Consider the following 17,791-nt stretch of genomic DNA (forward strand, 5'->3'; position numbering starts at 1 on the left):
ATCAATCACCATGCCTGGAGTACCCAGAATAAGTTGAATAGCAATGGATGCCAACAAAAACAATTTAAGACAGAATATCATGACAAAGATTAGAGCTGTAGAGAAAATATATTAGCAGAAATATAAATGCTTGACTTATTGCTGGGTATTACCGAGTTAATAATTGCCACGATAGCTATGTAATATAAAATGGATTTCTTTTCCCACACATCTTTGCAGACTCAGGCGCAATAATGTTGCAGCTCATAAAATCAGTGGCAAAATTCCCACTCCCAGCAGCACTATGCCACAGTATAATCAGATCTAGAAATACTAGAGATTGACTGACTTCAGTGGAAACTGGATTGGGTCGTTAATATTATACAAGAAGTGGATTTCTTGCAGAAGAGTTTTATAGGTGGTCAGCTTAATATCCATTCATTGCCTCATCAGTACATTGCCCAAATACCGAGTCCCGTGTGTATGATTACTGTTTTCTCAGTCATTGTTAACTCTTAAGTCTCAAATAATTTTGAAACAAACTGTTCCAGTTAATTCATTTATGAGGCATTGTTTTCAGTATTTCAATATTACAATTTCATTCCATGTTTCATTTTGTCCTTTTTAATTACTGTACTCTTTTATGCACCACAGAATTGAGTCTCCACCCTTTACACCCTGTATAATCATCTGCACACATGTAATGTGTATGTTAATGCTACTGTGCATCTTTCATAACATTTTGTACTTGCTTCATATGTCAATGAATGGACAGATCCTCTAACAGATCCAAATTATCACTCTGGAAAGCCATCAAGCCCCCTTAGTTTGCTTGCTTGATTATAGTAGCAGACAAAAATGTTCCCCCCAGGCTCAGGAGCAATCTTTTTTCCTGCTGGCTCAGCGATATGATTCAGATTTAATCCCTCATGTGAAAGGTTGATGGCAATATCAAATTGGCCATTTTCCATTTTTTTTTGGTTAAACCTCAGACTTTGCAAACTCTTCATCAGTGATCTTGGCTGAATTTTTGCCCTTATCTTATTCTTAGCTATTCAGTAATTTTTTTTCTCCATCACAAGACTTTGGGTGTAGGATCAGAAAATCCACAGACACAAATATCCAGAATTGACAATAGGTTTGAACATTGAATTGGATTTTGGAATTCAGTGGAATTCAATTCACTTTTTACAGACCTCTGTAGAGAGTTTTTTTAACTTTTTTTTCCTACCAGGCTTAAGTGTTAAATGAAAGCAACTTCTATTTCATTTAATATTGGTTAGGATATTACCAGTATGAATTCCAGACCAAAATGCACATTTCACAAATTGTAAAAACATCTTTTAAATATCTGCATATAAAGAGAAAATATATTTACACATTGTGTAAATGTATTCAACATGCCTAAATGATTTACTATTGCAAAATTGGCTTCAAATGATGGTTTTCATATTAATGTTCTATTGGTGCTTGTGTATATGTATCCTAATTTGCTCATCATACACTGAGGGAAGAATGGAGCCTTTCTGTAATTATCATTTATTGGATCAATTATATAGCTGGGAGAGATGCCTCTGTTCCCCTCAGGATAACTTTCTCTGAATTTCACTATGAGGTGAGCTCCCGTGTCATTGTCATTGGCAATAGGAAGTTTTTTTCCATATAGCTTCTCTCTGTTATGCTTGGCAAATTCTTTGTCATTCTCATGGAATTTCCAAGTTTTTACTTACCTCCATGCAGTGCAGTGCGTGAATGTGGTTAGACCTTAAGTTTCATGCAAATTGTGAAATTATGAAAATTCAGTGGCTCTTCATGTAGGTAAATGAAGAAGGATAATGTGATCCTTTATTCTTGCACAGGTTTGAGTTTTTAAGTGGGTAACACCAGCATCCCTTTTAAATTTAATTGAAATAAAAAAGGGAAAAATCTCTTTTCTTCTTCTTCTTATTGTTGTTGTTCTTGGTAACATGGTAAGATAAAAGCAGGAACTCCACTGAGTGAGCTGGGTGGAAACTAGCGACCAAATTGCTGATTCAGAGCCTCATACAAGATGTGGGAGGAGAAACTTCTCTAGAGTTCCTCATAACTCATCGAAGTGAGGCAGGCTAGTCCCGGTTATAAGCAACAGAAGGATTAGCTCATCATGGGAAAAAGAGTAGATAAGACAACGACTGTGGTTTCAGAGAAGCCAAAGAGGAGGTATGTGTGTGAGGGAGGAATGAAAAACAGTGTAAAGAAATGGGAGACAGGCAAGGGTTGTGAAACATTTTTCTTGACTGTTCTAGCAATGTTCCAATTACCACAGATAAAGTTTTGAAACATATTAAATGAATGCTAACTGAATATATTATCTTTTCATAGAGTATGGTTTGGTTTATAGAACTGGGAAATCTGGGACATAGTGTCAACTCTACCACAGATTTCACATATGAACATAACCAAATCACTTAGCTATTTTCTCCTTCAGTAAAAAGGGACAAAAATACCTAAACTTGGGTCTGAGAAAATTACTTCAGGACAATTTTCAAAGGATCTTGAAATTCCTAGGTGACCTAGAGAGTTTTAGTATATCATTAGAATCATACATTGTTACATTTATTTTTATATTTCTCTGGATTGCAAATTAGCAAAAAATACTCTGTTTTCATTTTTTTTATATCCTTTTAGATACATTTCATCAGTACATGAATGGAAGTTTAAAAGGTTTGTTGCTAAATATCTGTGAAAATGGAAACCTCATCTTTGCTTTCATCCCTACATGAAGACTGCAGATCAGAGAACTACATCGAACCTCATTACAAGGAATGGTACCGAGTAGCCATTGACGCTTTAATTGAAGGAGGTTTAGAAGCCTACAAAGAATTTCTTTCCAAGGAGAGATGTACAGAGTTCCTTGCAGATGAGGAAATTAATTATATTTTGAACACTGTTCAGAAACTTCCTCCAAACACTGTTTATTCCTCTGACAATTCAGTTGATGATGCTTCTTCCTCGGGAACTTATTGGCCTATTGAATCAGATGTAGAAGCTCCAAACCTTGATTTGGGTTGGCCCTTTCTCATGCCTGGTATTTCTGGTGGCACAAACATCGATCTGCTTTTTCACCCACCACGAGTACAGCCTTTCACAATAAAGGAAACCATTAGGAAGATGATAAGAGAAGCAAGAAAGGTAAATAATTTATATTTAAAGACTATGGCAATAAATACTTTGGTTGATATGTTAAATATTTTTTTTGTTCATAATATCAGTAGAAAAAAAATTTCTGGCTGCACAAAAAGTTTATCATGGAAATGTAAGGTTGGAAGGGTCACCTTGCATCATGATTTCCAGTTGCCTGTTATCACAGGCCACATATCTTATAATCCCACTTATAAAAGGACCAAAAGAAGATGGAATTCTTGTAATGAGACCCCTGCGTGATGCTGATTAATGCTTGCAAAATCCATAGCTTATTGGTGGATCCTTGCTTTGACCTCAGTATACATTCCTGCCTATGACTTTATAAAAACAAATTGGCCTGATTCTCAGTTGGTGTATTTCAGTCTAGCTCCAGTATCATCCCACTTTCTTCCCTACCTCCCCTCTGTAATTATAGGATCATTCATGCATAGGATTTGTCTTTTGGCCTGTTTTTATAAGCAGGCAACATTTTCATGTGCATTAGAGTACTATATTTCAGGTGCTCAAGAAGTAAGACTTCTTTATTATTTTCATACCAACCCTGGTCACAGAAACAGAGCAGAAAAGAGAGGTAAATATAAACAGGATTATGTTAATATGAATTTAGGAAACAGAAATGATAAAATCTGGTATCCTGCCTCCAGAAATAGGTAATACATGAGGCATCAAAGAAAGTTGAATGGTGTTCCGCAAACTGCCTGATTTACTTTACAGTGGGAAAAAATACTTCCTGATCCATAGACAAGATCCATCAAGTAGTTGCATGTAAAACAAAGGAGGGGAAAAAACTACTGCTTATTAAAGGATGTTGTTGGCACCAGAACAAATGCTTCCATTTGCTGGAAGTTAAAAAAAAGTTTCTATCTCAGACCAATTTGCTTCTAGAACAGCCTTCCCATGAGTGTAGCAGGGACAAAAACCTAACTAATTTTAATATAGAGTTTGATCAATGTACAGCAAGGGACTGTACTCGATGAACCAGGAGATTCTTTCCATTCTGATGGTTCTATGATTGTATTGTGTATTGTAGTAATGTTATAGAGAAGTACCTGCACAGTATAAATTGCTTACAGTTTAATTAGAGTCTTTAAAATGAAAGCAGAAACATAAAATGCTTATGTGTTTAAGGAGTGATGTATGAGCCTATCAAATGTTTCTTTAATGGTAACTTAAGAACAATGTCTACACAAAAGGCATAACTTTAAGGTCCTCTGTTTATATTAATTATGTGGCATGTGCTTCATGCACAGGAGGGCACCCAGTCCAAGCTGGGGCACAGCTGTGCCTGACAGTCAGGCTAAATACAGACAGTCAAAAAGTCAGAGCCTGAATTGATTCAGTCTTTGCAAGGTAGTCTAAACTGCATAGATTGAACCAATAAGCAAGTGAACAGACATTCACTTCCAATTCTGGAAATGCAGCCACATTCTGGTTCAGGCCAGAAGCTGGGGGGTGCTAGAGCAGGCCTTCCAGCCATTGCCATAGCTAAACCCCAGCCTGGGGCCAGTATGTTGAGGCCAGGGTGAGGGGGGCTTTAAACCCCACTCTCTGGTCCGCATAGGCCAGGCTTATCCCCATCTCCTGGCCCAGGCCAGCATGCTGAAAAGGGAGATGGGGGGGTTTAAACCCCATACCTGGCCCACAGTGTACCCTAAATGGGGTCTGCCTGCTTGCGGGGAGGCAGGGCAGTCCCTGCCAGGCTTTTCCCCCATCCTCAAGCAGCAAATGTGTGGGGTGTAGCCATACGTCGGCCCAGGGCTTACACACTGAGGTGGGAGAGAAGGGGGTTAAACCCCTCCCAGTCCACATGGGACCTCAGCCAGGGTTTGATGGGGGCAGCCTCTACCATGCTTTTACCCCCCCCCCCCAGTTTGCGCAGAGATTGGGGCGTCTGGCCAGACTGCGGCCTGAGGCCAGTACTCTAAGGTGGGGAAGGGGGAATAAACCCCCTCCTAGGCCCTCACAGGACCCCAGTCCCTGTCTGCCTGGGGTGACAGCCTCTGGCAGACTTCTGTCTTCTGCTGCCCACCTAGTGGGGGACAGCCCCTACTAGGGTTGTGCTCCCCCCTTGAGCAGGGGGTGTGGGCACACTCTGGCCAGCAGCTTGCAGGCTGAGGTGGGGAGGGATGGGGATTAAACCCTCTCCCTTACTGCAGAAGATCACAGCCTGGGTTTGTTTCAGGAGGGAAGGGGTCCCTGAGGTCCCTGCCAGGCCCCTGCCCCCACCCCCACCTCTAGTAGAGAGTGGGGGGCATAGCTGCACCCCCAAGCCAGGGGCTCACTGACTGATGGGGGCGAAGGGGGTTTAGGCTTTTTCCCTCCCCTCCCTACTCGCTCTAGTGGAGGAGGGGCATGGCCACACCTTGGCCCGGGGCTCTGATGCTCAGGTGGGGAGGGAGTGGGTTTTAAAACATGCCAGCCCCAGGCCAGGACATGGCCACAACACCTGCTGTCCATTTGAGTGAGAGAACAAACCATGACAAGAGCTGCCCTCTCCCCTCCTTGAGCAGAGAGTTGGTGGGAGCAGGCAGAAAAGTTGCAGGGGCTGTCCCCACCTAGGACAAACCCTGGCTGGCTGCCCCCACTCAGGACAAACCCTGGCTGGGGTATATGATAACTTGCTATATGTTTGAAAGAGGACCTCCAGTTTCAAGAAAGGAAAGAGTTAGGAAGATTCGTCCATCATGGCATATTTTTTCTGAATTGGTCCAAATTTTCATCAGCATTTTCTACTGTACATATTTTAAATAAATGCTGTTAAAAGCAATGACCATTGCTTTTAGCAGCATTTATTTTGCCAGCACACTCTATGAATTGCTTCCCCCATTAGATGTTTTGTGCTTTATACATGTTCACCTTAGGGAGAACCATTGACAGAACAGTTTGCCATTCTTCTAGGTCTGGTCTATCACAGAATTATAGAACAGGTTACCCAGAGAGATTGTGGAATCTCCATCATTGGAGGTTTTTAAGACCCAGCTAGACAAAGCTTTGGCTGGGATGATTGAGTTGGGTATGGTCCTGCTTTGAGCAGGGGGTTGGACTGGATGACCTCCTGAGGTTCCTTCCAACCCTTATTTTCCTTTTGAGGAAGGTTTGGGACTCCATAAAGATATACTGTCTATAATCTGAAGCTTCAAAATCACAAAAGACAATGATTCTTGCAGTAAATTTTCTACATGTTTTCTGCCTGCCTACAATTCATGCTTCTTCCACTCCTCCTGTCCTATGCAGGAAATGCTGCCAGATGAAGGCTCAGTATTTTGTGGGTGTTTTATGTATTATTATATAGGAAAGGTTCGACATAACCTTTAACCTTTTTTAAAGGAGATATAGTTCATAGTATTTTAGACCTTTTATCTAAGTACACAAAGGCAAAAAGCCTGAGGGTGAATTGATTGAGGGTTTGCAGGGTAGGTGCAAAGCATCTTGGGATGTTGGGGGACAATGAATTAACTGGAATCTGGAGAGGACCTGGGACAGATGTTCACTAAACTGATTTAACTTAAATCAGTTCAATGCGATACTACATCCGTCCAGGTTTATCTTAAACTGGCTGTGGTCATTTTGAAAGTATTTTATGTGTAATTAACTTCTGTTGTGTTACATATTTGAACCAGTTTCTGATCATTTATATCAGTTATGTTTAATTTCTGTCCTAATGTTTTATTTAGGTCACTTCCATATTAATTAAGAGAATGATTTCTGGTTGGTGATGGCATCACTCTGCAATGATGAGACAGCAGAATGGATTTTAAAATCAACCAACACATTACCAAACAGTAAAAATGAAATAGCAGCCTTATAAAATTGGGCTCTTGTGGTGATATGGATTGGTTGCTTCAGGAGGACATTATTTATTCTTGAAAGCAGCAGTGATATTTGACTGTGTCTTTTGGTATTCACTGATATATGTCAGCAGAGCATCAGGCTCAGAGAGTAGTAATCAATAGCTCGATGTCTAGTTGGCAGCTGTTATCAAGTGGAGTGCCCCAGGGGTCAGACGTGGGGCCGGTTTTGTTCAATGACTTCATCAGCGACCTGGAAGATGGCATAGAGCGCACCCTCAGCAACTTTGCAGATGACACCAAGCTGGGGGGAGTAGTAGATATGTTGGAGGGTAGAGCTAGGATTCAGAGTGACCTAGACAAATTGGAGAATTGGGCCAAAAGGAATCTCATGAGGTTCAACAAGGACAAGTGCAAAGTCCTGCACTTAGGATGGAACAATCCCATGCACCAGTACAGGCTGGGGGCTGACTGGCTGGGCAGCAGCTCTGCAGTAAAGGACCTGGGGATAATAGTGGACAATAAGCTGAATATGAGCCATCAGCATGCCTTTGTTGCAAAGAAGGCTAATGGCATATTGGACTGCACTGTTAGGTGTGTTGCCCGTAGGTCAAGGGAAGTGATTATTCCCCTATATTCACAACTGGTGAGGCCACATCTGAAGTACTATGTTCAGTTTTGGGGCCCCCATTACAGAAAGGATGTGGACAAATCGGAGAGAGTCTAGCAGAAGGCGACAAAAATAGTGAGGGGCCGGGGGGACATGACTTATGAGGAAAGACTGAAGGAACTGGGCTTATTTAGTCTAGAGAAGAGAAGACTGAGAGAGGATTTAATAGCAGCCTTCAACTACCTGAAGGGGGGTTCGAAAGAAGATGAAGCTAAATAGTTCTTAGTGGTGGCAGATGACAGAACAAGAAGCAATGCTTTCAAGTTGCTGCAAAAGAAGCTTAGGTTAGATATTAGGGAGAATTTTCTTACTAGGAGGGTAGTAAAACACTGGAACAGGTTACCTAGTGAAGTGGTGGAAGCTCTATCCTTAGAGGTTTAAGACCTGTCTAGACAAAGCCTTGGCTGGGATAATCTAGTTGGGGGTGACCTTCTTTGAGCAGGGGGTTGGACTCTCTTCCAACCCTAACTTTCTATGATTCTGTGATTCTGTGTCACATATACAGTTAAACTTAAAAGGAAGGTGGATTGCAGGCAAAGTACTCAAAACATTTCTATTGCAGCTTATCTCAGTTTGCAAGAATGAGAATACTGGACAAGGACAGGGCAGTTTGCTTCTCTTGAGCAAGCTATGATGAGGTAGTTGCATTGAAATTAGCTGTTTGTCAGTCAGTGAGGGAAGAAGGGGGCAACAGTCCACAGAGGGGAGTTATAAAAAAAGAAAGGAGAAGTTAAATACAGTGTTCAGTAAACTCCATACAACTAAAGATATGGGGCCTCATGCCACTGCTGTTGAAATTAATGAGAACTTCAGATAACCTTAGTGGGAACAGAAGACATATTCAACAGAATTCTATTTCACCTAGTACCCTCTATTATAGCAATATGTGTATGCGTGTGTCTCTCTCTCCAAAAGGTGATCATGTTCCTAAAATTGGGGCACTTACACATCCATGAGGGTAATAGAATTGCTCCTGTACTTCATTCAGGTAACCCAGAGTTAGTCTCAAACTGTACTTTGGTCATCGATTCGGTGGAACAGAATTCTGCCCTTACCATTCAAGGTATACTAGCCCAAGGAATGTTGATTATGATCAATTCAGCAAATAACATAGATTCTTAGAAATTGTGTGAGGCTGTTGATGACCTTTAATGGTGAACTCATTCTTCTGACCTCTTTCCGCAATGCTTGATGCAAAAGGTGTCTCCTTAAAATGACTAGCCTCTGCTTTTTTTTTACAGAGGTGTGTTTTGTAAATAATGTTAGGCAGATTGCTGACTGGTGATGAATCGACTTAGCTGGAGGAAGATGAGAGGTCAAGCTGTGCTAGAGAAAAAACAATGCCCATGAAACGATGTCAGAAAAGAATATTGCCAATAACTTTTTCCTTATCAATGCAACCTACCGCATATGATGCTAAATATCGGGAATACTGTGATTGTAATGATGATGTTTGTGTAACAGAATACTTACTATATTAACATTACAAAATAGTGAAAATAGAAATAGTAAGGAAAATTAGAAACTTGACTTAATGAAGGCTTATATATTTGAGCCTTCCTTTTAGAGTTATTGTGGGTGGAGAAGGGGAATTGGTGCATTAGTTACAAGCTAGTTATTTTATTTCTCTTCCAAAATGGGTTTCTAATATTAATGAAAGCTAAGTAATTCTGCTCTTTTTAAAACAGAGCTATTTATGGAAAACCCAAATATGAATTGACTTTGGAGTCCCAAGATTGAATATTGTGACAGTAGCTTTCAGGTCTACCTTGGTAAGGTACCGGGTAAACAAAACCAAACCGGATCCTTAGAAAACAGTTAACTTCCACTACAAAATGATTTTTATAAAATTGTGTGGGACCCATGATGAATGAAAGTAAAATGAACTGAAACACAAATGCCATCTTTGTTGACCTGCGGAAAAATACTAGTATGCACAAAATATAATTGTCAGTTATTCTGTCTTCCAGTTCACTATGCTTAATTAAGTAGATCCAAGCAATTGCAACATTTTATAACCCTGTTGAGAGAATGTATATGCTCTTTATGTTATGAGAAAAACTGATTATTTGCTGTTCCTTATCATGTTTGGTAATGCATATGAGTATACCAATAGTTAGTATCACAGGCTAATGCAAGATTTTTTCTGAAACTTAAAACAATAGCAAGCCCTTTGCCTACCTATAGGAAAAAAAAAGAAGATTATAGCATAAGGGCATGGGAGACTGGACTGAGAAACTTTTTTAACCTCTCAACAATCCGCTTTGCCAGCTGCTTTGAGTATAATTAGGGAAAAAAGACTGGAATGGTAGTAAGGAACTGAGCTTGAGGGAATGCTTGTCTTGGCTCATTAATTGCAAAAGTCCAATTACATGGGAGAAAGATGCCATTTTGGTGGTTCATGGAAGATATGGAAATAGACTGAATATAGTGAAAGTAATACATAAACAAGCTAATCAGCCAACTGAAAAGTTCTCCAGTTTTTTTGTACAGTATGTAAGAAACACTAGTAAATTTATCTTTACCAGATGGTTAGTAACAACTCTTACCAGTATTGCAACTGCCATTGCCTTCAAATGAGGTTGATTTAATGTAGGCCAAGTCAAAATTCAACTCTGTTAAAAGGTTCCAACAAGTACTGAATTTCAGCAAGAGCTCTGTAGATTCAACTGCTATGAAACATGCATATTAAACATGTATTCACCATTCAGTTCACCTCTCTTCTACTAAATGATTTGCTGTTATTTGAAAACTGACAAAGCAATCATGTCCCCAGCTTCCAGGTAAAATGTGTATTGTCAATTTTTTATAGACTTTTGGAATGCTAGGAGGGAGAGAGGCTTTTCTAGTCATTTAGAGTTAGATTCAGTCATTGGATAAGGTCCCTCCATCCTGTTCAACCCTTACAGTACTTCTCCACAAATTGAGGTGATTGTGGGGCATACAGGATGCTGTGAAGCTGCAGTTTGGTAAACAATCATTTCAGATTTGTCTATGTAGAATGGAACAGTGGGCATGGCTGTGCTTAGGTGGCTACCATGGCAGGAAACCCTCCTGGAAGGAATGGAGTGAGCCCCCTACCTGGTTGTCATTTCATTATTCCCTTGTATACTCTTTCATTTAGATTGTAAAACCCAGTGGGCCATGTCCTTTTGAGACATGTCTGTCAGTATTTAATTAAGAGGTTGCCTTCTAAATTATAGGAGTTTCTATCTACTTAATTTCCACTCAAGGCATATCTAAAACCCAATGCACAATTACTCAGGCTGTTAAGAAGTTGGTACTTCCTCCCTGGAATATTAGGCTCTATTTTATAATTATATTTTTTTTAAGTTTTTGGAAAAAGAGTTTATCAGCTATTCAGTCCCTTAAGTATCTATTTACCTTCATCCTCCCCAATGATAAAAACTTTTCAGGCATTTTGTCTGTTTTGATTTGTTTTGGAAATCTTTGTGCTATCTTCTCAACTGCCCATTGTTGTGAATACAAAACTAATAGTAACTAACAAACATTTAGTAAATAAGGGTGTGTCTACATGTGCAAATGCTCTGAGGTAATTTACTTCAGAGTAAAAGCACCCTGAGCAGGTGTCAATGTGTGTGGGGAAGCAGGAGCAAATTTGCTACTGGCAGGCATCAGTCTGCCCCTGCCTCCGCCTCCACCAGCCCTGCATCAATCTCCTGCAGCAGCCAGGGGGACATTGTCCCCACCTGGGCTCTAGTGGCGTAACCTGCCCCGGCAGCAGGTAGCTCCCGGGGGCAGGGAGCAATCTTCCATCCCCTGCTGAATAGCTGACGACATGTCATACTGCACAGCATGAACGAAACATGCCCCCGGCAGCTGTGGAGGCATGGCAGTGGCAGGAACGTGGCAGGAGCGTGGCAGCAGCAGCAGTAGGCGGGAGCTCCCACAGATGCTGCAGTGTCGCTAATCGCCCACAGATGCCGCTGGCGGTGTCGGCAGTCGGGGGTGGTGGTGAGCGGCTACTGCCTGCAGGAGCTGTTGATACTGTCAGCAGCACCTTTTTGTAGGGGGTGCACCGCCATGCTCAGGGGGTGCACATGCACCCCTTACACATTGCCCCTGCTGTGCAGTAATTACTCCTGAGTAAATTTGCTACTTGTATTTATAGGTAGCAAATTTACCCATGATTAGAGCAAATTACTGTGCAGTAAGCATCTACACATGTAGAAGGTGATGTTTACTGTGCAGTAATTTGGTCTAATTTCCAGTAAAGCATCTCCTCTAGATGCACCCTAAGTAGACCTTTGTAATCGACTGTCCAAAAGGTAGGAGGAGAATAAGGAATTCTCTATCTTCTAAAACTTTCATTGTGATATATGGGACATTCTGGCTTGGTTGCATTTTTTAAATACCTCAAGTATCACCTGAATATACAATTTATATGACAGTTCTGAACTATTAGCTCCAGAAGATGATTCAACCACACTGGCATAAGAAAGTCTTTTATTAAAGAGCCCTTGATGTGAAAAGAACATAACCACAAAATGTAATTTTTAACAGAAGATTCAAGAAGAATTGTTTGGGAAAGCTAGGAAGCTTGTAAAATGCTTTCTCTGTCTAATGTTAACCTCATAGTTTCTCCTGATAATTTTTTTATTATGTGGGAAAAGGTTTAGGATATAATGTGGGTGGATGATACTATGGCTTTTACTAATGACTATCTCTAGAGTTAAGAGGTGGCAAGAGGAAAGGTGTTGCTAGGATTTATTTAAATAATTGATTTACATTATGATTTAAATCATGTAGTTTTTTGCAAGTCATTCATTTAAATCAGCTAATGTTTTAAGAAGGATTTTTAAATATATGGTGTTTCTACTTCCAACTAAAATGTATAACAGCCTAATTTCTAGATAGTGTTATATTTAAATGCCAGTACAGTTACAGCATCTTATTCCTATTTTACAGCCTTGGTAAAAAAAAAAAATTAAAAAACCTGGAGGGGGAGAAGGAATAAAGCCTTGGACCTGCAAACAATTAACTTTATTAACGTGCATATTCAATTCAGTCATGGCAACTACTCATATGCTCAAGGTTAATAAGCCTGTGAACAAGTTTTACAGAAGCAGGACCTAAAATTTCATATGTATTAAACAATCTTTTTTCTTTGAGTCATCATGGTCACTCAAAAAATCTCTGCTACTAAAATGTTATTTACAGCTAGCAAGGAAATATACTCTATCATATAATCAAACAGTCCTTAACTCTAGGATAGAATCAACAGTTTGTTAATACCTAGGAGATAACAAGCTGATAAGGAAGAGCTAACCGATTTATTAAGTGGAAGTCATGCTTAGCCAACCTGATTTCCTTCTTTGACAAGGTGACAGGTTTTGTGGATCAGGTGATAGTGGACAAGATACATCCCAGCTTTAGAAAGCTTTTGACAGTGTCTTTCATGACATTCTCATAAGTAAGCTAAGGAAATATAGTACAGAGGAAATGAAGTTAGGTGCATGACAGGTTGGATAATCAGATTCAAAGAATAGTTATCAGTCTCTCATCGTCAAAGTGGAAGAAAGTTTCATATGGGCTTTTTACAGCTCTGTTCTTGATCCAGTACTATTCAGTATCTTCATTTATGAGTTAAGGGATTAAATTGAGTGTTCACTTTTTAAATTTGTGGAAAATGCCAAGCTAAGTGAAAGAACAGACAAGGAGGACAGGATTCCCAGTTGAAATAGCCTTGATACATTAGAAAAGTGGCATGAAATAAAATAAAATTCAGTTAAGACAAATGCAGTCTGTTACATGTAGGAAGGAACAAATCAAAAGCACAAAAATAAAGAGATAACAGCTGGCTAGGCTGTAGTGCTGCAGAAGAAGGCCTGGGAGCTAAAGGAGATCACAAACAGAATATGGAATATTGTTACCAAAAAGTTAATAGTATAATGCAAATCATGGGAAGTACTGAATCCAGTTGTGGGCACCCCTCTTAAAAAAAAAAAAAAAAACATGGACAAATTAGAATGCCAAGAGAAAAATAAACTGATCATAGGTCTAGAAAAGATGATGTAAAAAAAGAAGTTGGAAAATCTGGGATTATTTTGTTTGGAAGCGAGAAGACTGAGGGGGAATGAGATGCTAGACCTTAAATACAAAAAAACAAAAAGTTGTTATGAAGAGGACAGTGATCAATTGTCTTTGTCCATAGGGCACAGGACAAGAAGTAGCAATAATTTGTGCACTGGACCAAACTACCTAGAGAGGTTATGGACTTTCTATCATTAAGAACTCTTATGTGCAGAGTAAATAAGCACTTACATGGAAAGGTTTAAACCGAGGTGATCCTGTCTTGAACAGGTAGCTGGACTACATAAATTCCTTAGGCCCCTTCCAGCCAACTTTTCGATGATTTAATTTGGGCTTTTAGTGCATTGAGTATATTAAATATTATTGGAACATTTTCGTACACATAGTAAAAAATATTGATCTTTAACTTATTTTTAATCATGACTTTTAGTCTCACTGGAAGCTGCCCTGTTCCGTTTAGCACTTCCATTGCAGCATTTCTGCTCTGTTGGGAGAAGGAAGTTAATACAGGTGAAGTACTATGCTCTTTTATACTTTTCCTCCTTCTCCCCATTTTTCTTCCCATTTTCTTTCCTTGCAGAGGGAACAGTCTGACCCAAAGATATTCTGAACAGTAAGTAAGGCTTCTTCCTTTCCCTCTTGCCATGAGTCTTTTTGAACTCTTGTAGTCACCTTCTGTCAAGAAAGCAATGCTCTGGGGAACCACACTTGCACAATGCATATTTTAAATCCATTTGCTGCTTACTAGCACTTCCATACTATGTTGATGCACTTCTTAGAATATCAAAGATAAAATTTAAAAACAGTTTTGCTCAGTATCATACCTACAGCCTAACTGTAATAATATTTGCATAAAACAGCACAGCATGGAATATCTGGAAAATGGTGTATCACTGAAGTAGTGAAAAATATTCCTGGAAAACAGGGAGTTTCACAGTGCAGAATCTCCCGTTCTGCTTTTGAGAGAGAGAAAGTGATTATTGATTACATGATAACATTGAATTCTTTTTATTAAGTTTTCTCATATAAAAGATCATGTTACCAATATCTTCTTTACTTCAAATTACATCAAAACACTGTCCCAAGCTTTATTCTGCACACTGCAAATACTCCCATGCAAGTAATACAAGAGTTCAAATCAAATTGCGCTCCAGGGCTTTCCACGTTAAAAGAAAAATATGTTACCATTGATTACCATGAACCCAGATTTTCACCTTTAGTTTGTTAGTAAGAATAAAATATACTGGTACTACTACTATTAGATGTTACTCTTTTAAGTAAATTTTAAGTATGGATTTTTCAAAAAAATATGCAACGCAATAGGAACTGTTGAGTCCTAAGCTCTTTAGAAAAATTTCACCCTACATTTTTTATCTTAGAAAAGAGAGTTCAGTCAGCAACTGTAATGGTCTAATCTTGCAACCCTTCCTGGTGTAAGCAGTCCCATTGATTTCAATAGAGATTACCCACATTAGTAAGAGCTACTCAGAATAATAAAATTTGCAATATTTGACTGCCACATTGAATCATTTCTATTTTGTACTTCCCCCACATACATTTCGGCATGAATTTTTGTAATTGTTGTTTTTATGCTCCCCCCACCCCCGAATGTAAAGTTACTGGGGCATGCATTATGTCATTCTATAAACAGATGAAGAAGCTACTGTCTTGATTCTTATAGGATTCTTTTAGTGCTACTGGAATATAAATGGTAACACAGCTTACACCGCTGCTTTTCATCTTTAGATATCAGTAGGCGTGTCGACATACGTGCATTTACTATGCAGTAACTGAAATTATTGCATTGTATGGGCACATGTCTACACATGCATGGCCGTACTGCGCAGTAAATATGGCGACTTATGCTGACTTGATCGTAAATTTGATAACTGCATCATGAAGGTATCAAATTTACACTCGAGTAGTTACTGCGCAGTAACGCATGTGTAGACGCCTTACTGTGCAGTAACACTGTGTGTGTGGACTGACTTGGAGCTAACTTAATCCCAAGTCAATCCACATACAGCCTTAATACGCTTTAGTGCCTACATGTGTAGTTGCCTACCCATTCCCACTTACTGCACAGTTACTTACTACACAGTAAATTTAAGCCAGCATAGATGCAAATGTAGACACACCTGGTGTATTAAAAAATACCCCCCAAATCCTTAAAAATTGAACCACAGAAACATTAAATGAACACCTATAGCTTTCAATAGGAATGAAAAAAATGTAAGCCAAAATCCTAAGCATAATTTACATTGACAGCTTCCATGGGGGGAGGGGGCTTATATACTTGTGTCTGTAATTTTAATATACAGCCAGGCTTTTCAACAAGTATTTACAACATAGAAACCTGAATTCAAATAGGGCATCAGTGTCCCTTCAAAACAGTTAAATTGGTGCTTGACTGACTTCATAGTGCTTCCTTTTCAAAAGGTTTGTGCAAGTATAACCTCCCATCTTATCTTTAGATAGGTAGTACTGATCAGGATGGATGTGGAGTGTTCTGGTAACTTTAAGTAACTGTAATTGCTTAAGCAGTCTGTCTGTCAGGAATGCTCACACTAGCTGCCCAAAGGGTGAGGTATAAAGGAGTCAGCACAACTTCTTATAGACAGGACATGGAAAAACCTCTTGTTTTCATCAGGAAGACATACAGGCAGAAACCTGGCTGTATTGCAAAAGCATTGTGAATAACAATATACCTCTTGTCCAGGATTTTTGCAAACTGTAGCTCCAACTCCTCTTGGACTCTTTTCATAGGTACATTGTATTCTTCTGGAAAAATACCATATTTTCTTAAATATAATATACACCTTCCCCCCTCCCCCCCAAATTGGGGTGCATGTTTTAAGTGGAGGAACTGATTTCTTCACTGGAAAAGGAACATTCCGGAACACACTGTGCAGGAAACTGAAGATGCAGTCTCGTGGTAATCCTTTTACAGCCAGAAAGTAACAAAGGCCAGCCCCAGGGTGGCCTTGACATGCCCTGGTGGCCACATAGTTCCTGTTTCACCCTATCCTTTGAGCATCCTGGCCCAGGGATCCCTGAGCGAGATCTCATCTGCTCATGAGATAATTCAGTGAGCAATTAGGCCTTAAGGGCAATTTCATGGCCGCCTTATCTCCCCTTTGAGCCACACCCAAGCCTTGCAGATGTTTCCTGTCCAATCAGTCTCCCTTGTTGGGAACTTGGCCCATTTGACTTCTGCCCCTTTTTTCTTGCTGGGCCACTTAGTTCTGATCTATTGTGTTAGACCAGGCTTCTGGGCTCTAGCACTAGTCTTGCCCTGTTGGGCTCTGGCTTAGCCACTCTCGGGTTTCAGGCCCCTGGCCCTTGTTCTTGCCCCTGGTGGGCACTGGGTTCCCTGGCCCTGGGTCTTGTCCTTCCTGGGCACTGGTTCTTCCCCTCTCAGGCTTCAGGTCCTTGGCCCTAATCTTAGCTCCTCTTCAACACTGTTCACCCCTCTAGGGCTTTGGGCCTTTGGCCCTATCAACAACCCTCTTGGGTGGTGGGTCCCTGCCCCTGCTTAGCTGCCACTTGCTGTGGCTTTCTCAAATTTTGGCTTCACCCCTTCTAAAATGCCACCAGTCAGTACCCTGTCTGGCCCCTGGCTCAAAACACTCATGTACCCCTCAGGCATCTCTGGGACATCGAAAACCACCCCTCACAGTCCAACCTAAACCATTGGTATAAACTATAAGAAAGGAATAAGTTCTCTGGCTATAACACCAACTAACCCACTCTGGGTCCCAACATAAACAGTTGCTACCTGTCTGTACAACAGGGCTACCCCTTATCCTGGGTCATATTCCTCTGCAAGGCAACTGCATTTTGTTTGCTTCCCCCAAAGTACCACCACTGTCAGCTAGGAGCTCTCTTGGCCTCTTCTGCTCTAGAACTGTTTCCTTTGCAGCCTCTAGGGCCAGATTACTTGTATAGGCTCAGGCAGTGAGTTTATATACATGCTAAGCCCTGTCCCCTTCTGGTCAGGTGATTCAGTAGCTATCACAGGTGTGTTCAGTTTTGGACCCTAAGGCCCTGCCTGCTTCCCTTGTAGCTGTTTAGCTTCTGTTTGCAGCTCTTAGCCCATGAGAACCTTGTCTGTCTT

The 17,791-nt window shown here is 40.3% G+C and overlaps 1 protein-coding gene across 1 annotated transcript in view; it reads left to right on the forward strand.

Moving 5' to 3' along the window:
- The first annotated feature begins 2,706 nt into the window (after window positions 1-2,706).
- Window positions 2,707-17,791, forward strand: part of FAM83B (family with sequence similarity 83 member B) — a 92,084-nt gene continuing 76,999 nt past the window's right edge. Inside the window, exon 1 of the mRNA XM_014525594.2 lies at window positions 2,707-3,150. Coding sequence (XP_014381080.1) covers window positions 2,707-3,150 — 444 coding nt within the window. The remainder of the gene's footprint in view (window positions 3,151-17,791) is intronic.

Source organism: Alligator sinensis, unplaced genomic scaffold (genome assembly GCF_000455745.1).
Source record: "Alligator sinensis unplaced genomic scaffold, ASM45574v1 scaffold867_1, whole genome shotgun sequence".
NCBI classification, from domain to species: domain Eukaryota; kingdom Metazoa; phylum Chordata; order Crocodylia; family Alligatoridae; genus Alligator; species Alligator sinensis.